Here is a 23,812-nt window from a genome sequence, read left to right as displayed (position 1 = left end):
CCTTACATAAATTGGGATTTTCAACAAAACCTGTCAGTATCCCTCCAGTTAATATTGTGAGTAATCAGGAAGGCGAGGTTTGAGTATTCAGCATGATTTTCACTGGAGCTGAGTGATTTCGATTCGGCGCATTTGGAAATTGCGTTTTGCTGAAACACACAAATTATTCCATCTCCAACAGCTTATGGATGACATCTTGAATTTGTTGTGAAGTTTCTGTTGGGAAAAAAAAGTAAGGGAGTTAATGTATGTGGGGAGGTGGGGGATATGGGTCAGTCACCTCCTGACCCGGGGCTCATGGTGCCCATTCCCATCGCACACCCCGTGCCCTTGCTTTTGGGGACAGCCAGCTAGAGAATGAAAAGCAGGAACATTCCAGCTCTCCACACAAGCTGGATTGCTATTCTGGGTTTAATTTCTCAATCTGTGGGAGTCTGCACATAGATCATAAGACGCTTGAGTTGTAATAAAGCAGTACAGTATTTCTTGCAGTCTTATTTGAAAAATTAATTAGATTAGTCTAGGAAAATACTCAGTTAAGTGAGTTGAATAAAGGCAGTGATGTGAAGAGGGGAATGGTGCTTGCATTTCAGACACCTGACAGTGAGGTTTTCACAGGTAGGATCCTCTAAACCTCCCTCACTTGGGATTTTAACATGTGGGGATGTCAGCAATTGCTTAAAGAGAATAGACTGGGGGCAGAGCTCACTGTGCAACTCTCAAGGACAAGTGAACAGACCTGAAAAACAATAGCAAGTTCATTTTAAGTGTGACAAAATCTCACTCTTAATGGTGGCTTGGATAAATAATGTTGGACTGTATTTTCCAGACAGGTATTATGCTATTCCAGATGTATATGAATATGCTTTAATGCATAGCAGGACCCTTCACCTGAACATGAACCCAAAATGCTTTGTGAAGAGGAACCTTCACTGGAGAGGTGCACCAGAGCCATGAATTCTGTTCTCACTATTTGCATGTCCATGTAATGTGTTTTTTCCCTTGTCCTCCCTGCAAAGACATCCAGGCCTTCACCTTAAAATATTTCTATCCAGCAGGACTTGGCAGGTGGAAAAATATTGGACACAGTTTGAATCGCCACCAAACTATTTTTTTAATCAGCTACGTCCTTTGTTTGGGCCTCAGCAGAGATGGGGATTGATTGCTGACATGTCTCTTAGATTGACATTTTTCATCCCATTCAGACTACGGTTTCCTAGTGATTAAAATATATATTGAAAAGCAGTGGGCAGAGAATAAGAAAAATACTCTTATTAATGACAGATTTTATATGCTTCAATTTAGTTGCCGCATCAACCGGATCCTGGAGTCCCCCCGAGGGAACGCTCTCCTGGTCGGCGTGGGTGGAAGCGGGAAGCAGAGCCTGACCAGGCTGGCGGCCTTCATCAGCTCCCTGGAGCTTTTCCAGATCACGCTGAGGAAAGGGTACGGGATCCCTGACCTGAAGGTGGGTGACTCCTGGGGCTGAGGTGGAGCGGAAGGGAATAAAAAGCAGAACTTGCCCTGAAAACTTTGGGATCCCCAATTTAAGAAGGACAAGGAATTACCAGAGGGAGACAAAGATGCTGAGGGGTCTGGAGCATCTTTCTGATGAGGAAAGACTCAGTGAGAGTTGGGGCTGTTGAGCTGGAGAAGCTGAGAGGGATCTGATCAATGGATCAATATCTCAGGGTGGGTGTCAGAGGATGGACCAGACTCTGTTCAGTGGTGCCCAACGCCAGGGTGAGGGGCAACGGGCACAGACTGAAACACAGGAGCCTCCATCTGAACATGAGGAGAAACTTGTTTGCTGAGAGGTGCCAGAGCCTGGCCCAGGCTGCCCAGAGCTGGTGTGGAGTCTCCTTCTCTGAGACATTGAAACCTGCCTGGACCCACCTGTGTGATCTGCTCTGTGACCCTGCGTGAGCAGGGCTTGGACTGGGGGATCTGCAGAGGTCCCTTCAGCCCCCACCAGGCTGGGATCCTGTGATTCTGTCTTGTTGCGTGTTGAATGACGCCATTGTGAAGACAGTAAAAAGCTCCAGAGACTATATGGGACTGCAGAGAGGAGCAGTGCTTCCCAACACATCTGTGGGGTGCAGACAGGCCTGATGTCCCCTGCCAGCCCTCTGAGCTGGCCAGACCCAACAACATCCCAGCCCAAGGCTCAGAGTCAGCGCTGGGCTCCGATGATAAACCCCTGGTGTGGACATTCAGTTAATGCTTGTTCAAGAAACCGTATTTGACTATTATTTCTAATTAAACCAAGATGTGGTAATTAGCTCATCTGTGAGGTGCCTGTTGTGGAGTGATTTGGAGGTGGAAAAGGAGCAGGAGAGAGCAGGAGGAGAGTTCCAAAGTCGTATCCAGTCCTTCCACCAGGATTTTGTATGAGGGAGGGACTGAGGGGATGGTGGATGGTTCACTATAGATAACAGGTGCCTGTGCTTATATCTATGCGCAGGCTAGTGAGCACAGAAGTTACAAATCAACATTGTAAAATATCGTTGAAATGATTTTCAAGTATTTTAGCTGCTGGCAAAAGGATTCTCATCAGAAATGTTGTAAAAATCACAACCTCAGTAACTTCACGCCATTCTGCTCGGGAGATGCGATGGCCAATGAACCCTTGCCTTCCTTCCCCATCAGAGGCAGGGCCTGATGACCTGTAGTTGTGTACAGGTTGTTTTTGTCATGTTTTTGTCACGTCACACAAGCCTGATCCTCCATCCATTGGGTATTTTCAGCTTTCCTCTGTGTTCTTCAGCCCCACTCGTACAATTTTCTAGCTCCTACCTGCCTATTCATTGAGAAAACCTGTGCTCCCATCTAGGAATATAGCTTGAAACCAGCATTAATAAACTTGTTTTCAAAGCATGTCTTTACTTCTGTCTGTGGAGGTGGAAGATAATTTGATGTTCCCTTCACTCTCTATTCATTTTCAAAGAGTTTATGAAATATGGAGTCATCTTTTTTTCTTAGATATGGAAGAGCAGGATGGTGACAGATTACCCTGTCTGGCATTGGCCCCTCGTGCTGTTATAATTGGTCTAATTCAAATTTCCAGTGATGGAAGTAACAAATGATTCTTTTTGAGGGAGTGTGTGTATTTGCTGAATTTCTAAGAAAGTTTCTGGAACACAGGCCAGTAAATTCCTTCAGTGTCTCCCGCATGCCTTGTATCCTGCTTGGAGGGGCAGGAAGGAAGTGATGGAGTTTGAGCGGGATGATGGCGTTTTTCCCATCTCATGAACAACTTGGATTTCAAGAAGTTGGTGTCCTTCATCAGGAGGACACTGTGTCCTTCATCAGGACACTGTCCCCTTTGAGGTGAAACAGCTTTTCCATATGAGCAGTTTCTCTGTCAGCATCACTGCACTGAGTGGGAGACTGAAGGGCGAGTCCCTGCTCAGACTCTGGAAAGGAATAAAACTGAAAACATCCCTGTTTGCACAAGGTGTCCTTCTCCTTTCTTCACAAGCAGAAAGAAATGTGTTGCAGCACCTCAGAAAAAAAAAGAAAATTCAGGTATAGTTGTGAAACCAGAGAAATCTACAGCATGGGGACACCAAGGACCAACATTTTCAGTGGCTGCTGTCCCTCCCAGTCCCTGTGGTGCTTTAATGTCCCCATATAGTGACTTATTGTGCCCACAGTAAGCCTTTCTGAACTCCCAGGGCAGCCTCCACAACCAGGGACTGCACTGATGTCTTTAGCCACATCCATTGACCTCCAGGTGTTCCAGCTACAAGCATTTCCCTGTGTGTAGCGGTGCTGGCCAGGGCTTCTTTCTCTTTTTTTTTGTGTTACACAGACCTGGCCGTAACGTCAAGTCTTACTGGGTAAAGTCTTACAATGATGACAGCGATAGACTCCCCCATATAACCTGGCAGGCTCAGCCATGAAGATGGAGAGTGGCCAAAGTGCAGTTTCACGCTAATTAATTGCCATTGCTTTATTCTTGGTTAATGGGAAGATTCTGAAATATCCTGCTTGTAGATGTGGTACCTACCTGAGTTTTGCAGAATGGAGGTGCACCCCCTAAGTCCTCTTGCTTTTCAACCTCCAGGCAGACCTGGCAAACCTGTACCTGAAAGCCGGTGTGAAGAACATAGGCATCGTGTTCCTGATGACCGACGCTCAAGTGGCAGATGAGCAGTTCTTGGTGCTGGTGAATGACTTCTTAGCATCAGGTACATCTCTCATTGCTTGATTTCCCCTTTCCCCCTTCTCAGTGTGGTTGTGCTCATGGTAGCATCTGTGGTTTTAGAATATACAGAAGGGCAATATATGAAGTGAGCTAGAAGATATGTGGGTTAAGTTCTGGACTAAAAGCCATGATAAGGTCTCCTTTGTGAGGATGCACTCCATCATCTGATAGTTTTTCTTTCTCTGATGTTGTGTACCTAGTTTTTCCATACTTCATGGTATACTCTCTACAGTTAAGAGACGTGTCTGTTGTGACATTGCAGCTGAGGACAGAGCCCAAGGAATGTATCAACAGATGAAGAGTTTGACCTGTGGATCTCATGCATCCACACTCTAGTTACCTAATAAGGTTTTTCCTGGCTGGAATATTTGACTGCAAGTTGGTGGATGGTACAAAGCCACCAAATGACCGTGTCTGTGTGCGTCACCTAGCTGCTTGTCCCATTGCAGTCCTTTTCCTCTTTGTTTTTCCATTAAAGTTTTTGAGTTGTTGCTTGCCCAAACAATTGCAGAATAGCCAGCCTACACACAGATGCTCTGTTTCACTGCAGAACATGGCATGAGTATGTGTGGTGGAGCACTCCCCATGCAGGGCGCACTGCAGCTACAGCGCACATGGGAGCGTGCGGCTGTGTCACCGTGACCGCAGGGGGTAACCCAGCCTGGGCATATTCCCCAGAGTCCCTGGAAAATCACTGCTACCAACTGCATGATGCTTTTTTCCTTATTTATGAGTCAGGAGTGGGAAGACTCCAGCTGGTTCGGGTGACCTCTGTGCATGGTGAGGACTGGAGAGTTAAAAGCACAGGGAAGCGATAGTTTGTGCGAAACTCCAGAGTTGACATATGTGACTGTAAATTGGCCAGATGGTTTGAGCAGCAAACAATCCCTGCCTGTGATAAATTTGTAATCAGGAGTAAAGACAGGGGTTGTTGTGGAGGCTGGTGAGTAGCTCCTGTCACCTGTGTAGATGACACAAATATCTCATGACATGAAGTGAAGCTCTGCAGTGTCCTGCAGCAAGGGGCAGGCCAAGCAGCCTGGTTTGGGATGTCCAGGTCATTTTGCAGTGGTTCAGAAAGGTGTCTCATTTTCCTGTAGCTGCTATGTGGGGAAGAGGGGACAGATCAGAAGTCCTCACTCAGGGTCTGGGGAGGCAGCTCAGAATTGTGGCTGGACTGAGGACTGAGGAAGGGACCATGGGAGGGACCATGACAAGTGTAACAAGGGCAAGTGCCAGATTTTGCACCTGGGACACAGCAACCCTGGCTGTACAGACAGACTGGGGGACGAGATGCTGGAGAGCAGCTCCATGGAGAGCTCTGGGGGTTCTGGTCAGTGGCAAGTTGAACATGAACCAACAGTGTCCCTGGAGCCAAGAGGGCCCCGTGTCCTGGTGCATCCAGCACGGCACGGCCAGCCGAGCAGGGAGGGGATTGTCCTGCTCTGCTCTGTGCTGGGGTGGCCTCACCTGCAGCATTCACTGTGTGCAGGGCTGGGGACACAGGAGAAAAGGAGATAAAGCTACTGGAGAGTGTCCAGAGGGACATGAAGCTGGTGAAGGTTTGGAGGGGAAGCCATATGAGGAGCGGCTGAAGTCCCTGGGTTTGTTCAGCTGGAGCAGAGCAGACTGAGGGCAGAGCTCATGGGGCTGCAGGTTCCTCAGCAGGAGCAGGAGGGGCAGGGCTGAGCTCTTCTCTGTGACAGTGACAGAACCCAGGGAATGGCAGAAGATGTGCCAGGGAGGGTCAGTGGGACATGAGGAAAAGGTTCTTCACCCAGAGATGCTGGACACTGAACAGGCTTCCAGGGAGGTGTCACAGCCCCAACCTGACAGTGTTCAAGAAGAGACTGGACAACGTCCTCAGACACACGGTGTGAACTGTGGGGTTGTCATTGCAGGGACAGGAGTTGGACTCCATGATCCTTGGGGGTCCTGTCCATGTCAGGACGTTCTATGGTTCTATGACCTCCCAAAACGTGACTTAGTGCCACCCAGCGGGTGCTGCCTGAGGGCTCTGGCTGCTCCCCGCTCTCTGCAGGCTTGTTTTTCTTACTTGTTTCACTTCTTTCCATCACCTAAGGAGCTAGAACAGAATATATATTTTAGACTCTCTTATAAACAAGCAGATATCTGATTAGTGTATTTTCCTAAGTAATTAGTGCTCATATTGACAGTATCTCACTCAATAATAATGATTTCAATCAAATCAGAAGCCAGAAGGGAAGTGAATAGGTGATAAATTAAGTAACCAGAAAAAAAAGAAAAATTGGCTGGTTATGTTTTTGGCAATCAGTTGCATAACTAGTAACTTTAAAAAGTTTTTAAAAGATTTCTGACTTTTAAAATGTTTTGGTGATGTGGGAGTTATTTTACCAGCACTGGCAATGGCATTGAACAGCTGCAGGAACAGTACAGGTAACTAACTGATTTGCAAAACTGAAATTATTTCATTATTGTGTATAGCATATTAGGTATTTGCGATTTTTTTTGTAATCTAATCAGCACTGTCGATCTGACAAAAATGGACTTTCTGTACTTTGGCTTTATTCTGTGTTTGTTTAGCTCATACTTTTATGAGAAATGTTGCTCTCACAAGGGCTTATTTTTTAGCAGAATGCCGTTCTGTGCCACTTTGCTGCTGCTGGGGCCTATGGGCACCTGGCACAAGGATTTTTCTCAGGGAAGGGTTTTCCCCAAGGCCCTGAAGAGGGAGGCACCTGCTTCACTTTGCTCTGCGACTGCAACAAAATCCAGACCAGTAAACCCAAACCTGCCTTCTTCTCAGGTGAAATCCCCGATCTCTTCCCCGATGATGAAGTAGAAAACATAATCAACAGCGTGAGGAATGAAGTCAAAGGCCGAGGGCTGGTGGACTCCAGGGAGACTTGCTGGAAGTTTTTTATAGAGCGTGTTCGACGGCAGCTGAAGGTGAGACAGGCTGGGGGAGTTCAGGTCTTCGCCATCTGCCTTGGTGCAGGAGCATGGGGTGAAGATGCTTTGGGCTGCCTGGTAGGAAGGTCAGACCGCAGCCTGAAAGGCTTTTCTGCCTGTTCATGATGAGAACTGTGATGCACTCAGCAAGTAGTACTGAAGTGCAGGAAATGCTCTCTGTTGCCATCACTTCTTGGGTGTTAGAAAGCACCATGGAAGTTGAGAATGTTCTCTTTCAAGAGCTGAGCAGGACCAGCCGCTCCCTTTTCAAAGCCGGGCACAGGGGTGCATCAGGACGAGGTCTTGCTGCTTGAAAGAGCTGCTGAGGGGATCAGTGTTCATGTTGTTGGGGTTCCATTGCCAGAAGAAATGAAGTATTATCTTAAAAACAGAGTGCTGGAAACTGAGTGGCATGCAACGTGCCTACAGGATTTCTTCCAGCACAGCCCATAATCCAGCATAGAAAGACCTTATGAATATGTCCAAAAGATCCCAGAACAGTTTCAGGACTATTTCCCATGTGTGCTCAGCTCACGGGGAAAGCACAGTGAGGCGCACAGGAGAGTGAGACTGTTCCAGAAGGTGTTTACCCCTCTGCAGCGCTGTTCACTGCTGCCGGCACAGGGCCAGGAGCTGGGGAGGGCAAAGAGAGAAGCCTTGATCTTTGCTCAATGAAAGCATGTCCTCCTCCTTACTGCTCCGTTTGTGTTGGTGGGACACGGTCAACGAGATAGGGTGGCCCATTGCTTTTTTGATGTGGGAAGGTACATGTTTAGGATGGGGAACAACTGGAAAATTAATTTTTGAGGGAAAATTTGAGGACCATGCCACAGTGTAGGTGCCCAAGGAGAGGGAATGCAGTCCTGCTCTTTCCCTCTCTGGGTGTAGAGGGGATTTTCTGATGAGTCCTGATGCTGTTTTGTGACTTTTCAGCATCTTGGTTGTCTTCTGCCTCCCGTCCCCTCATGGATCTATTCCTGTTATTGTGGTGCACTGGAAGGGCAGTGTGAATATGATTTACTTGAGGCTGATCCCTTCTCTTTTTTCTACCCTTCTCCTTAACCGTGTGTTACAGCAGATGGATGGGGTCAGCTAGGAAGTATTATTTATGCTTATAAATATCTCCAGGGTGGGTGTCAGAGGATGGACCAGACTCTGTTCAGTGGTGCCCAGCGCCAGGGTGAGGGGCAACGGGCACAGACTGAAACACAGGAGGCTCCATCTGAACATGAGCAGAAACTTGTTTGCTGGGAGGTGCCAGGGCCTGGCCCAGGCTGCCCAGAGCGGGTGTGGAGTCTCCTTCTCTGAGACATTGAAACCCGCCTGGACCCACCTGTGTGATCTGCTCTGTGACCCTGCGTGAGCAGGGCTTGGACTGGGGGATCTGCAGAGGTCCCTTCAACCCAATCAGTCTGGGATCCTGTGAAGAGGCTTTTGTACATGGACAGCTTCCTGAAGCTTGCCTGGCCCTGACAGAAAAACGTAGAGGTGCCCAAGGCGTATGCTTGAAGGTGCAGGAAGGATTTCTGTGTGTCTGTCCCCACACGCAGTGGCCATGGCAGAGGAGCAGGAGCTCTCAGTTCAGCTGCCTCTTCTGAAATGGAAACTAAAGTGTGTTTGTTACAGGCTGTTCTTTTGTGGCTTCTGAAAAACAGATCGTGATGGAGGTGTTGACCCACTATAGCGACATCTGAGCTAACCGCAGCCTGTCCTATGACACTTGCTAAGGTACCAGCCAGGGCTAACAAGTAGGAGAGGGATGATGCACTGAGTGAGATACACTGCTTCCCAAGCTGGTCCTTGCTCACATGTTGCTACTTCATTGCATGGTGGCATCTTGTCCATGTCCTGCTTTGTGGCCAATTAACAAAGCTCATATGGATTTATGAGCCACAGCGGTCTCACAGGAAAAGGGCTGTGATGAACAGTAGTGGTAGGTTTTGTTTGGTTCTTGGGTCTTATCTTGCTGTTAAAGCTGGTTGTGAGGCAACAAAGAGGAAAGGTACTTTGCCTTGTCCTGACTTTACATCCTTCCAGAAGGAGTTTCCTGCTGGCAAAGGCAGAGCTTGTGCTGCCAAGAGGAGCTGTGGGCCAAGCGGCTGTGGGGCAGGAGGCTCCCAGCCTGCAGGAAAGGCAGGGGATGAGGGAAGGGATAAGGGTGGAGGAAGGAGAAATGGTGCAGGGCAGAGGGGATGCTGGGCAAGGGAGTCACAGCCTCTTGACCAGGCCCCAGAATAATGCAAAGAGAGACCCCCAGGGGCCCACATACACTGCACAATTTGCTGCAAATCAGAAACTTTTAGCAGCTGGACTGAAATAAAAGCCTGAAAAGCAAAGGACCTGCTGCACAAAAATGCAATGAGTAGGGAAAATATATTCATAAATGCTTTTATTTCTGTTCTGCTTTGTTTTGAGGTTTCTCTATTCAAAAAATGTCTCACTCTGATAAAAGCAGATTTTGAGTTTGAGCCACCTCGACTCTTTTCAGTGCTGCTTTCGGGGAAACAGCCCAGGTGGGCCTGTGGTCCTGCCAGGAGAATTTAGATCCATTCACTTTAATTCCTGGTTGCACCACTTGAATACAGATGCCAGTTCCCTGCTGGGCAAAGCTTTGTTTCACTGCTGAAGCAGGGAAGGGTGGTTTTATTAAAACCCAGCTTCAAGCTTGAAAGTGTGCCAGGCTTCTGCTTTTGACCATGGCAATGTTTAACACCACTGCTTGTCTTTATTGCAGAGAAAAAATGTGTTCACTGCCACATTATGTTTTTTCCATGCCAGGCTTGCTGGCCTGAAGTGCAAGGGCTCAAGGACTGAGGTTGCTGTAACCTCAGCTGGTGCTGTGAGATCTTCCATTCATGGAATCCCAGCCTGGTGGGGGCTGAAGGGCCCTCTGCAGATCCCCAGTCCAAGCCCTGCTCACGCAGGGTCACAGAGCAGATCACACAGGTGGGTCCAGGCGGGTTTCATTGTCTCAGAGAAGGAGACTCCACACCCGCTCTGGGCAGCCTGGGCCAGGCTCTGGCACCTCCCAGCAAACAAGTTTCTGCTCATGTTCAGATGGAGCCTCCTGTGTTTCAGTCTGTGCCTGTTGGAAGTGGATGGAAGAGCCTGAGCTGGGCTGTGCAGCTGGAACCCCATGCCTGCTCCTGGCTGTGTCTTCTCACGTTCTCCTTCCCTGGGCTCTGCAGGTTGTGCTGTGTTTTTCGCCCGTGGGCAGCAAGCTCCGTGTCCGCAGCAGGAGATTCCCTGCCATCGTCAGCTGCACGGCCATAGACTGGTTCCAGGAGTGGCCGCAGGAGGCCCTCGAGTCTGTCAGCCTCCGCTTTCTGCAAGAAACAGAGACCGTGGAGGTGAGCACCTCACCCACTGGCATCTGGGGCCGCCATGGCCGTGCCTGGGTTTGGGTTCCTCTGTGGGGGGTGCTGGTGGCAGCCAGGTGTGACATGTCCCTCTGCTTGGTGCAAGCAGTGCCTCTCGCGATGGGGACAGCACTGCAGGGACAGCACTCACCCAGGACATCTGGGTGACCGTTCAGAGAGGAATTGCTGGTAACTCTCTACTGCTTTAGGATGAGAGAAAATGGCCTCAAGTTGTGCCAGGGAAGGTTCAGATTGGATATTAACTAAGGTTTCTTCCCCAAAGGGCTGTCGGGCATTGGAACAGGCTGCCCAGGGCAGTGATGGAGTCACCATCCTTGTGGAGGGGTTAGACAGAGATTAAGTTCTTAGGGCCATGATTTAATACCAGAGTTAAGTTATCGTTACACTTGATGTTCTCAAGTGTCTCTTCCAACCAAAATGTTTCTATGATTCTAATTAACTTAAGCAAAGCAGGTTTTTCAGAGAGGGGCACAGCCCTCGGCTGAAGCATGGCCGTGGGCACCATGTTGTGTTTGTGCACTGATAGCACTGCCAGACACACCACTGCTTTGCAAGCAAGAGCGGCAGCTTACAAATCGGTGCAGGAAATAACCTAATGCTTATGGTTATTGCAGGGAACATGGGCTTTGCTCTCCACAGGCGTGTCTGAGCGCCTGTAATTCTCAAGGGCAAAATTATGTCAAGTTCTCATTGATGACAACCTGCTGCTAGACTAAAAGAGATTCAGTTATGTTTATTTAGCTTTTCTGGGCAGGATTTTTGCAGAATAAAGTCTACAATGTTTCTTTTTATGTGTGTGCTTTCCGTATTTGTAGAGGAGAAAAGCCCAAATTTATGCTTGAAAGGCTGTTATTTTATAGAGCTTAATGCTAGAAAAATTGCTTGGAATAAGATAAAATATGAGATAAAAAGATATAAAAAGAGGTGTACAGTACATGAACAGACAAAGTTATTTTAGAGATAACAAATGAAAAGGGATCAACTTAGATGTTCCAGCCTGGATTTTGCTGCAGCAGAATAAAATGTTAATAAATTCCTTTGTATATGGCACAGATCTGCACTACATATAGTTGTTCAGTTTGAAATATTTTCTCCTTGTCTTCTCATCTTACTTTTAGGATTCAGTGAAAGATTCAATAAGCAAATTCATGGCCTATGTCCACACAAGTGTCAACGAGATTTCGCGATTGTATCTGAGCAATGAGCGACGATATAACTACACCACTCCAAAGTCCTTCCTGGAGCAAATCAAACTCTATCAGAATTTGCTACTGAAGAAGGGCAAGGATTTAAAAGCAAAAATGGAGCGGCTGGAGAATGGCCTGGAGAAGCTCAAGAGCACATCTGCACAGGTAAGCAAACCCTTGGGGTTAAAAGCTGATGGGTTTTCGTGTTTCTCTGTTAGAGGCATCTCCTCATCCTGGTTTGAAGGAGAACTTTACCGGCTGGAACTGTGCAGGGTGTAAAATTTGCGCTAGATCCTGGCTCTAGTCTGGTGTGAACTGGTTCTTTGAGGAGCAGGAGTTGTGTCTGTACTGGAAAGGAGAAGGGGAGGGATGTATATTCAGTCCCTGCTGCTGGGGTGGTGCCAGTCCCTGGTGACAGATCACAGGAACTGAAATGAGATAGGGATCCAACTGGCTATGTACATCTTTTAATTATTATCTTTCAGTTGTGACAAAATACCTTATAAAATAGAGGGAGATCAGTGATTTTTGGAGTAGCATCCAGGGGATCTACAATGACTTCAGCAAGAATCCTTTTAAAATATAGCTGATGTTCATTTTTCCTTGCATTATGCTGTCCATCTTTGAGGGAAACTACTGCATGTCTGAAATGTAGACCAGCCATCCCCAAATCGCCCTGCTAAGGACCAGCACTGGCACTCTTGTGCAGTAAAGACTGGATGTTGTTCTGAGTATTTCACAAACCCCTCTGTAGTGACTCAAACTGCCTTTCAGAGCTTTGCTGTCTACACCAGTTGCTAGCTCCCGTTTTTCTCTCCATTTCATATTCTATTAACTGTTTCAAATGTTCACTTACAAGCTTCTGCTGTGGCAAATGGACCTCTCCTGAAGCTGCTCTGAGGAAATGCAGGGGGTTGGTGGGAATGAAGGACTAGCGGGTTCACTCCCTTCTGCCTATGTGCTCTGGGTAATGCTGCTGACATAAACGACGTCTGTCGTGCTCAGAAGGGTATGTGCCTCGCTGGAGGGTGATGTATGGGCTTTATTAGTGCCTCTTGGCTCTGAGAGCCTGCGTCTCACTTGAGCACTTGCTTTCTTCATGGTGCAGGACAGGTCTTTGAGGACACAGAATGGGAGGGGGCATGTTTCATGCCCCTTTTGCAGGTTCTGTCATCTCCTGCGGAAGGATGGGGCTGCGGTTGAACAGCCAGTAGCAGAGAACACCAGTTAGAACCAGTGATGTCAACCAGAGCGACCTCACACCCACCCTACCTATGGGGGGAAATCATTTTGCTGACCTGTGCATTGCTGCTGGTTTTGGTGGTGTCCCAGTGATGGAAAATTTGGGTTAGGTCTATTTTTTATTGCAAGCAACTAATATGAAACCAACCTTTTGAGAGGAAACAAGTCCCTGTAGTGTCGGTCAAACATGGGAACCTTTTGTATTCTTCAGTTGTATCTGCATATGGGTGTTTTGTTGGCAAGGGTTCTCTGACCAGCCACAGAAGAGGTGCTGAGGAGTGGTGGAGGGCTGGGGAGGAGATGGGGAGCCACAGCACCTTGGGGTCTTGTCTATTTTACTGTCGCGAGAAGGATAAAAGGAAGCGATGTTCATATCTGGTTGGAGTAAAGCTGGGTGAGAAACGCCTGTTTGTGAGGTTCCTGAAGATGCAGAGCAGTGAGGACAAATGTGTCAAATTTGAATCTGAGATTAGCACTGGGGGCCTAAAATTAAACACCTGAAATATCAGATGTGTGCAATAGTCATAACTGCTGCCGAGTTGAAACAAGGGTGTGGATATTTAGCAGTAGTGAAAATCATACCAGAACGTTCAATCTTGTCTGAACTTTACACTCACCCATGGTTGGTCCTGGTGCTGAGGAGCTGACAAGTCTTATGTCTCAGGTGTGTCATCTCCAAGCTGTGTCGTGGTGCTTGAAAGTGATATGTTGTGGGTTGTTTTGTTTTTGTTTTTTTCTTTAAATTTATAAGCAAAGGTGGAGGATTTCGATACCTGGATGTGGCCTTAAGTCTGAGGACTAGTGCTCCTGTCACCAGGATTCTCCAGTTTCCTGCTGCTTGGATGCCACGACAAGTTAATTATGAGTTTTATGCATTTCTATAGACCTTCCAGTGTGGCCTCAGCATGAGGGAGCTGTTGTGCAAATAGTTGCGGGGTACATTTTGACTTAACCATTCCAACTTCAAAATAACCTCTTCCCCCTCCTTTGACTTGTTTCCCCTCTCCACCCCTCGTCCCTGCTCTGGACAACTTGATACTGTTGACCAACTTTTCTTCTAAAGAAATGTTTTCCATTTCCTATGTTTCCTCACCATCTTTCCCTGAAGACAGCGACTGTCCTCAGTACCCTGAAAAGTAGGAGCCGGCTTCCAGTTATTAGGACATAGAAGACTTAGGAAGATGCATGGGATGAGTCATTTGTTTTTCCAAGTGATGTTCACCATGAAGAGGTCAGCTCTCTGTTCAGAGCCCGTTGCTGAGTCATTTTTTGGATGACCTTGGTTAATATTGCATCACTGGATTCCAGATCCAAGTCTTGCTTGCTCTATCAATTAGTCGCTGACCTTTGTGATGTATTTTGTGTTCTTGAAACAAAGCAGGGAAAATGAGGTAAAATGAGTCTTCTGGGAACCTGCCCTGCAGGTTTTCTGTTCTTTAATAATTCTTCTTGCTCTGTCCTGGTTGAGTGTTCATGGGTAAGAAGGCCAACAAGGCCAATATCCTGGTGGGGGTTTGTTACAGCCCACCCAACCAGGATGAAGAGGCAGGTGCAATATTCTGTGGGCAGCTGGGAGAAGTCTCCTGATCGCCAGCCCTTGTTCTTGTGGGGGACTTCAACCCACCAATGTCTGCTGGAAATACCACACACAGAGATTAATAGTGTTCTCTCCTCACTCTGGGGTGATGGTCTGCTGTCATTTTTCCTGCCACCTCGGTCTCTCTTTGTACAATTATTCTTGAAGTGTTACCCAAAAGTTTCCGAAGAAGCAGCAAATAGCTCTGTGTGCAAGCTGCCACCCTTTTTGGTGTGAGAGAGGGGAAATCTGAGTACCTGGTTACCGTGACGTTTGTAGAAAGAGGAGAATTTTTCATGCCTTTATTCCTGGCATTGCTGTGCCAGGGACGGCTCCGCAGGCCACCCATGGGAGCGCATTAAATATTTCAGCTGTGCCTTCCCGAGGCGGCGGTGTGAGCCCGCCCCGCTCAGCGCTGTCTCATCAGGCGTTTTCATGTCTGGGCATCAGGCTGTGTGGGAAGGGAGGAGAAATGGATGTGACAGACTGGTTTTGCTGTGGAAACGAGCCTGGCATTAAAGGAAATTTGTTTGATGTGTTGAGGGGGTGAAACTGGAGGAGTGCAGTTCATAAATCTGCATTCCTGGTGCTGCCCCCAGGATACCACTAAAGAGAGTGGATTTAGTTGTTTAGGCGTAGCTCCTGTTTCTCTCTTTCCACTGCACAAACACTATTAAATTGTCTCTGTTCAACTGTGTTTGAGCTGTAGCCTCACTGGGGAAGTGTGATTTGTTTCCTTACACAGGTGAGGGAGGCTGGAGGTCAGCAAACGTCCCCCAGATGTGGCGAGGTCTGTTAGCAGAGGGTCCTCAGCTCCCACTTGGATCATTTCCACTGGGAATTTAACATGTTGCCCAAGCCAAACTGGGCAGTAACACACACCTTCACAGTAACACACACCTCTGGCCTTCCAAATGTTTCATTCGGGCAAAGCCCCAACTGAATTTCTTGATTTTAAAATCCTGACAGTGTTATAGCAAGTCATTTACCCTTCCGCTATTACATGTGCTTGGCTGAAAGAAGGTTTTGTCAGAACATTTTCTGTTCTCAGGGGCTGTGCTGAGGGCTGAATTTACATCAGCTGTTGAGTGCTGGTGGGTTTTAATCCCTCACTTGTTTTGTTGTGGCCACGTAAACCCCTAAAGCTCCCATTCATGTCTATATCCAGCACATCATTTTTGGGCAGAAGCTCACAAGCCATATCTGCTATCAGTGAAGCCTCCCACTTCAGTTTCCTGCAATCCCCAAAGATGTGGAGCTGAACAAGAAGCTGCTGCTGAGTTTGCTGAATGAAGGGATTACATGCTCCTGAAGGCTGGAGTCATCTGGATTTACAGTTGCGTCTTTGCCCAGGTGAAAACAGCATTGTAGTGCTGGGCAGCAGGAGGTGACAATGACTGAAGCGCACAAAGAGGCTTCTAAGAAACCGCTCTCCACTTGAAGCTGATGCCGAATGTCAATAGCTTCAGTTTATATGATTGCAAATCTTGCTCTCTCTTCTGGTATAAAAATGGAATTATCAACAAAAGCAAGTGTCTGACTTCCCTTCTAGTAAGTACTTTTATGTAGGTAAAGATGTATTGAAGGAGCATTAAGTAATCCTTTATGCGCCTGACCTCAGGACAGGGAAAAACTCCATGGTCTGCACAGAGCCTGTGGAAATTAATCGATATGGTGCTTTTAGAAAGAGACTTTTTGTCTTGGAGTGAGAGCCAGTGTGAGCTGCCCCACCATGTGAGTGCTCCAGCCTGTTGCTGAAAGTGCTCTTACCTTACGCGTCTGAGTAGCTGCTTGGTGGAGCTGCTACCACTGCTGTGCCTCGAGGCTGCCAGCTGAATGGGGGATCCCTTCTCAAGCTCATTTGACATCACGAATTGGAGCAGAAGTGTGATGGGAGCGGCTGAGGGACCTGTGGGGTTCAGCTGGAGAACAGGAGCTGAGGGGAGACCTTCTGATCTCTGAACTGCCTGAAAGGAGCTCGGAGCCAGGGGGGGTCGGGCTCTGCTCCCCAGGAACAAGCACCAGGAGCAGAGGAAATGGCCTCAAGTTGCACCAGGGGAGGTTGAGGTTGGATCTGGGGAACAATTTCTTCCCCAAAGGGCTGTGGGGCATTGGAACAGGCTGCCCAGGGCAGTGCTGGAGTCACCATCCCTGAAGGGTTGGACAGATGTGGAGATGAGGTTGTTACGGATGTGAGTTAGTGCCAGTGTAGGTTAAACAGTTGAACTTGGTGATCTTAAAGGTCTTTTCCAACCAAAATGATTCTATGATTCCACAATGTAAAGTCCCTTGAGCCTTGGATGTCTGACAAGGGCTGTATGTGTCAGCAGATCACAATCATGATGTTTGTGGTGTGAAAAATGCCCTTAGTGCCACAAGTCTGTGGGACCTGATGGTTGTAAGGGAACTGATGGGCATCTTCTTCTGCCGTGTGTGTGCGGGGTGCGGGGGGGAGGAGGTGTGTTGCAGGGTGTGCCTGGCAAGCAGGGGGTTCCTGGTGCACAGGACCTCCTCAAAACCTGCACGTGGCAAAATAACACCTGCTCTGTTCTGTAGGTGTCAAGGCTGAGAAGAGAAAGAAAGCGTAGCTGAATTGTAGTGCGTCATCGCCACTGCCAAACACATATGTACAGTGCATGCGTGCCTCTGTTAGAGGGGACGTGATGTGACACCAGATCTCGTGTTCAAAGAGAGGTGACAGCTGGGTGTATTTGGTTTTCTGATGAGAACAGCTTGCTGCAAGTGCCTGGCCTATGGTGAGGCTCCTGATTGCACAAAGGCAATCCCAGGAACAGCTGAAATGAAAGTTTCCACCTGCTTCCCATCAGATCATACTCAAAGCAGCATTTGCATTGCCCTGGCACCTCAGTCCTCTTTCCAGGCAGGGAGCAGGGCTGGGACAACCTCAGCAGCTCCATCTGCTGATGGGGTTTCTCCCCTGCTGGGTTCCTCACCGCTCGCAGGCTGCTCCACTGTGTGCACCACACACACCGACCCTGACCCAAGCAACCATGGGCAAAGGAGAGCAGCAAATCTTGCTAACAGCTAGAATACCGCTTTTCTGTGCTACCGCGGCATTGCTTGCTTTGCCCACAGGCCCTCTGTGCTTTTGAGTGCTGCTCAGCCCCTCCGGAGTGTGACCCTGTGCTGCTGTGCAGGGCAGGAACAGGTTGGTGCATGTCTGTGCTCCCACATGTGTTTCTTCCCTCCAGGTGGATGAGCTGAAGGCCAGGCTGGCAGCCCAAGAAGTGGAGCTGAAGCAGAAGAATGAGGATGCTGACAAGCTGATCCGGGTGGTAGGAGTGGAGACGGAGAAAGTGAGCAGGGAAAAGGCGATTGCTGATGAGGAGGAGCAGAAAGTGGCACTTATCACCCAGGAGGTCGAGCAGAAACAGAAGGACTGCGAGGAGGACCTGGCCAAAGCTGAGCCTGCCCTGGAGGCTGCCCAGGCTGCTCTGAACACCCTTAACAAGGTAGGGTAAAGATTCCCCTGGGAATCCAGTATCTGCCAACTGCATTGGAGCAGGGGGAAATATCATCTGATGGCCCAAATTTTTGGGCAATGTATTCACCCTCCTCCAGCTTCCTCCCAGCTGGTACATACTGGGTTCTTGGTGTAACTTAGAGTAGCAGCAAGGCTGCACCAAGTTGCCTTTTACTCATGTTTATGGAGAGCAGGAGGAACTGGAGGTGGGTGTTTCGTTTGCACCTCTTCTCCACTGTTGGCTGGCTCCACTGCTCGTTGGTTCTGCCCCACAAGGAAGGGAAGGTCACCTTAGAATCATAGATCCATAGAATCACAGGATGGTTTAGGTTGGAGGGACCTTCAAAGCTCCCCCAGTGCCACCCCTGCCATGAGCAGGGACACCTTCAACAGCTCAGGTTGCTCAGGTCATTCCCCAACTTATACTGGAACCTGGACGGACCTACAATTTATCTTGACTTGAAGTTCACACGGCATCCTGGAGCAGAAAACTCCTGCTGCACCCAGGGCAGAGCAGTGGCCAAGCACCTGGTGCAGCTGGAAAATCAGAATGAATCCCATGATTGCAGCAAGGCAAGGCTCTGTCATGCCTCAAACCATGGCTCAGTCATAGCCCCGTTGGGGGAGAGGAAAACAACTCTCCATCATCAGGAATGGGTTTGCTGTTTAATTAGCTTTCAGAAAACATGGCTTTGCTGCAGAGATGTGTTGCTTTGGCTCTTGTTCCTGGAAGGGAAAGGACTGTACAAAGGGAAAATGTTTGTCTCCTTATTAGTTTTGGTTTCGTGCTGGAGCTGTAGAATATTTCATTAGGCAAAGATTAGGGAGATGCTGGGATTTTTCTCTAGGGACCTGTGAAGCTGCAGTAGCAGAGCACTGGAAGGCATGGTCTCCTTTACCTGCTGATCGGAGATGCGCCGGAGAGCTTGACCTGCTTACTAATGTGAATAATCAGCAATATTTGTGTGTGTATATACAGTTTCTCCCCAATTATCTGTCTTCTTTGGGCAGCACTGCTATATGCAACATTAATATGGAAAATAGTGAGAAAAACTGTCAAGTAGAATGCAGCAGTAAATATACATAGTTAGCTACCAAGAAGCTCAGTAAGTATGTGGATACATGGACATTTCTGTGCCAGTGTCACCTGCTAGTTTAAAAGAAGAACAACCATGTCTATTCAGACTTGTATAGTATATGCATAAAATAATTAAGGTAATAAGTATATGGACCATGATGGATGCCCAGCAGGTTATGACAGACACAGCACAGAGCACCTGCAAAATCAAAAAAATGCAAAGCCAGATGTGACAGTGAGTTTGAAAACTTAGGAAATCAGGTTTTAGAGACAAAAATGCCCTTTATCTCTTGCAGTGCAATTTGTCTGCGGGCTGTTCCTCAGCACCTGCATCCCCTAAGGAGTGCAGGACATGGAACTCGGGGGATCTGATGTTTCGACATCCTCATCTCATTTTGGGAGGAGGGAAGGAGGAGATGAAGGCACAGCGACTCCGGGACTGCCTTCCCCTGCCCGTGGGTCTCTGCTTGGCACAAAGCACTTGCAAGAGGAGGCAGAGTTGTCTCTCTGGGCAGCCTGTGCCCGTGTGAGAAGGAGGATGGTGCTTGGCCAGTGCTGCTCAGTCTCTGCACAGGTTACAGAGAGCAGAAAACAGTGACAGTATCAAAAGCAACAAACTTGCCATGCAATTGCCTGCAAGGAATATCCCCCTGGAGATGGTCCAGAGACATCTGAGGATGCCATAGGGGTTCCTGAGGCAGGTGGCACTCGGTGTCAGTGTCCTGTCTGGTTTCCATCCTGGGGATACTCCAGTGTGCAGAAGAAGAATTTAGAGTGATATAAGGTTGTAGCATGGAGGGTGTTGATCTCTTCTCCTGAATAGCAAGCGATAGGATGAGAGGGAATGGCTTCAAGTTGCACGAGGGGAGGTTTAGATTGGATATCAGGAAAAATTTCTGAATGGAAAGGGTTGTCAAGCATTGGAACAGGCTGCCCAGGGCAGTGGTGGAGCCACCATCCCTGGAGGGGTGGAACAGATGCGGAGATGAGGTTCATAGGAACATGGATTAGTGCCAGAGTCAGGTCATGGTTGAACTTGATGATCTTGAGGGTCTCTTCCAACCAAAATGATTCCATGATTCTGTGATTAAAATGCAACAGATTGATGCTGTCAGGGAAAAGGGCAGAGCTCCTTTTACATGGTACTCAAGTTCATCAGCGTGGCGCTCACCATGGGCTTGGCTTGTCCTCTTCCCGTGGCGCCAGAAACTCTCACAATAGGGAAGGAAACCAGGCACCCCATGCTGCCCAGGGCTTCCTCCATCTCCTGACCAGGACAGCATCATCCTCCCCTCCACCCAGGGCAGTGGCGTCCCCGTTCCTGTCATGCCGTGAAGTGTTCACTTCCTAGGGAAAGAACAACAGCACCCACTCAGCATCCCATTGCCAGCAAGATGCAGGCTGTGAAAGACAGGCTGCTTTGCCAGAGCCCCCCAAGCAGCACCCCCAGCACACAGGGGCTCCGGAGAGGCCACATCGTCCGTGCTGCTCCCGGCTGAGCTGAACTGGGTGCTGGGGACACAGGAGGGAATGTCGGGCTGCTCGCCTGTGCTCACGGTTGGCTCCGTGTCATCGAGCATGTTAATTAGAGACGTTTCACACTGGAAATGCACACAGCTCCCAAGGGCCTGTTTCTGCCAGCTCGATGATTAAGAAAAGCTCAAAGCAAACGAAGACACATTTAGGAATAGATTCATGGCAGATACCTTTATCTAAAAAATGAATGCTCAGAAGTACCAGACTCTCGCACCTTGCTGCCACAGATAGAAACTGATAGAAGCAGAACATCAGAGAAAATAGATTAAAAACTATTCAGAACTGATAGAAACAGGAGCTGACTGAAACTCATAGATTTTCCTTAAACCAGTGTTGAAACAGCCCTTATCCTTGTTTTGACAACAGCGTGTCATCTGAGCACAGCTGAGTTACCCGCGCTGGTTTTTCCTATGCTGAAGCTAAATCGCGTGTGCGTGGAGACAAGATTTAAGATGTCAGCAGATCAAATCCTCAGCACTGCTTTATTGTCACAGTTGCAAGGGTGTTAGGAAATAGGTGCTTTCTCCGCAATTCACCTTTTTTTAACTTAGGTTAAGATTCATCCCACTTTCTATTAGGGACTCACTGAAGCTGCCTGTGTTGACAGTGGAGGAGGTGGATTAGCTGATTTTCTTGTGAGGGGACTGTCTGTTCACCCCAATGACTGCCATCCTGCTAAAGGTGCTTTGTTTAAGTGCCTAAATTTGGGCTGGATGATGGCCCCAGGGGTGCACACAGATAGTTCAACAAGACCTCAGTGCAAGGGTGTCTGGCACAGGGAGTATTTGAGCACAAAGAGAAGAGCTTCAAGGCAGTTTTAGAGGGGCTGGGGGCAATTTGAAGAGGTTATTATTTGGAAAGTTTTCCTTTTTCCTTATCTTGATCTTCTGAGACGGCAAAAAACCTCCTGCAGCAGGGAAAGGGTGGGAGTGTGAGGAGGAACATGGGGCTGGGCTGGTCCGGGTGCAGGGAACTGAGCACATGTGCTGCAGACATGCACAGCGGTGATTTAGAGGCAAGAATGTTTGGGCTGGAAGAAACCCAATTTATCAGATTGATAGCTTGGGAGCCTGACTCTATTAGTTGCAAAGTAGAAAGCAAACCCATTCATTTTTGTCTAACAACCTTGTTTTCCCGTTTTCAGAAGAATCTGACGGAGCTGAGGTCCTTTGGCTCACCACCTTCAGCTGTCAGCAATGTCACCGCAGCCGTGATGGTGCTGATGGCCCCAGGAGGAAAGATTCCCAAGGACAGGAGCTGGAAAGCAGCCAAAGCCGCCATGGCCAGGGTGGATGGCTTCCTGGACTCCTTGATCAAGTTCGACAAGGAGAACATCCATGAGAACTGCCTCAAAGCCCTGCAGCCCTATTTACAGGATCCCAAGTTTAAACCCGAATTTGTGACCACCAAGTCCTTGGCGGCGGCCGGGCTCTGCTCCTGGGTGGTGAACATGGTGCGGTTCCACGCTGTGTTCTGCGAGGTGCAGCCCAAGCGGCAGGCTCTGAGCAGGGCCAACACCGAGCTGGCGGCTGCCCAGGACAAGCTGGCCAGTATCAAGGCCAAGATTGCTGTAAGTGCTTGCCCTTCGGTGGGAGCAGTGTAAGGGAAAGGGACCTGGGGGTCCTGGGGACAGCAGGGTGACCATGAGCCAGCACTGGGCCCTTGTGGCCAGGAAGGCCAATGGTACCTGAGCTGGATCAGAAGGGGGGTGGTCAGTAGGTCAGAGAGGTTCTCCTGCCCCTCTACTCTGCCCTGGGGAGACCACACCTGGAATATTGTGTCCAGTTGTGGCCCCTCAGTTCCAGAAGGACAGGGAACTGCTGGAGGGAGTCCAGCGCAGCCACCAAGATGCTGAAGGGAGTGGAGCATCTGCCATGTGAGGAAAGGCTGAGGGAGCTGGGGCTCTGGAGCTGGAGAAGAGGAGACTGAGGGGGGACTCATTCATGGGGATCAGTATGGAAAGGGGGAGTGTCAGGAGGATGGAGCCAGGCTCTTCTGGGTGACAACCAATGATAGGACAAGGGGGAATGGGTGCAAACTGGAACACAGGAGGTTCCACTTAAATACAAGAAGAAACTTTTTCATGGTGAGGGTGTCAGAGCCTGGCCCAGGCTGCCCAGGGAGGTTGTGGAGTCTCCTTCTCTGCAGACATTCAAACCCGCCTGGACACCTTCCTGTGGAACCTCAGCTGGGTGTTCCTGCTCCATGGGGGGATTGCACTGGATGAGCTTTCCAGGTCCCTTCCAACCCCTGACATTCTGGGATTCCGTGACTTGTCACACTGGTCACTGCCTGGGGAGAAATCCTCCACTTTGGAGCAAGCTGCTTCTCTGTGCTCACGTGTGGGGTGGGAATCCAAAGATTCAGCAGATTGCAGTCCGTTCTGTCCCTTTTACTGCTGCTTTCTACATTTCATCTGTTCTTCGACAGCCTTGCTTACACCTTGAAAGGAAGGCTAATTAATAATTCTTATTATTCCCACCTAGTTTTTCAAAACGTAATTTAACTCTACACCTGGGTCCTCAGGAAACTCGTTGTCTCAAACCAGTGTATTCCTGGGGGGGAAGAGGAACCGGAGGCTCATTCAGAGCACTCATAGCATGTGCTGGGCTGGTTCCCTGCGCTCAGTCCCCGATGATGGGCGTATTTTGCAGGATGACGACTGCTGAAGTACGAGGCTAAAAGTTTGCCCCTGCACAGCTCCCTGATGGCAAATCTTGTGCATCATCCTTATTTAGTTTTTTGCTAATTAAAAAAAAAAAGAAAAAAGGCAGCGCAGCAGGGACATCTTTACCCAGCCTGGCCTGGGATGTCTCCAGGGATGGTTCATCCACCACCTCTCTGGCCAAGCTGGGCCAGGCTCTCACCACCCTCAGGGCAACAATTTCTTCCTCATGTCCAGCCTGAATCTCCCTCCTTTAGTTTAAACCATCACCCCTTGTCCTATCGCAACAGGCCCTGCTCAAAAGTCTGTCCCCATCTTTCTTATCAACCCCATTGACGTATGAAAAGGCCACACTAAGGTCTCCCCAGAGCTTCTCTTCTCCAGCTGAACCCCCCAATTCTCTCAGCCTGTCCTCCCAGCAGAGCTGTTCCAGCCTCGGATCATTCCTGTGGCTCCTCTGGCCCCTCTCCAGCAGGTCCATGTGTGTCCTGTGCTGAGGACCCAGAGCTGGACCAGCACT

General features: G+C 48.8%; 1 protein-coding gene across 24 annotated transcripts in view; it reads left to right on the top strand.

Annotated features, from left to right (window-relative positions):
• Positions 1-23,812, top strand: part of LOC136109475 (dynein axonemal heavy chain 9) — a 195,468-nt gene that overhangs the window by 81,840 nt on the left and 89,816 nt on the right. For 18 of the 24 annotated variants that reach the window (XM_071816490.1, XM_071816503.1, XM_071816491.1 and 15 more), the window contains 7 exons: positions 1,306-1,468; positions 4,070-4,193; positions 6,999-7,141; positions 10,333-10,494; positions 11,643-11,876; positions 17,742-18,002; positions 21,772-22,197. In XM_071816490.1, coding sequence (XP_071672591.1) covers positions 1,306-1,468; positions 4,070-4,193; positions 6,999-7,141; positions 10,333-10,494; positions 11,643-11,876; positions 17,742-18,002; positions 21,772-22,197 — 1,513 coding nt within the window. Of the gene's footprint in view, positions 1-1,305; positions 1,469-4,069; positions 4,194-6,998; positions 7,142-10,332; positions 10,495-11,642; positions 11,877-15,967; positions 16,081-17,741; positions 18,003-21,771; positions 22,198-23,812 lie in introns of those variants that run through there. The other 6 variants (XM_071816512.1, XM_071816492.1, XM_071816493.1 and 3 more) reach the window with 6 other exon arrangements.

Source organism: Patagioenas fasciata, chromosome 18, assembly GCF_037038585.1.
Source record: "Patagioenas fasciata isolate bPatFas1 chromosome 18, bPatFas1.hap1, whole genome shotgun sequence".
NCBI lineage: Eukaryota > Metazoa > Chordata > Aves > Columbiformes > Columbidae > Patagioenas > Patagioenas fasciata.
Note: the sequence above shows the minus strand (reverse complement) of the source record. Positions and strands in the feature narration are given on the sequence as shown.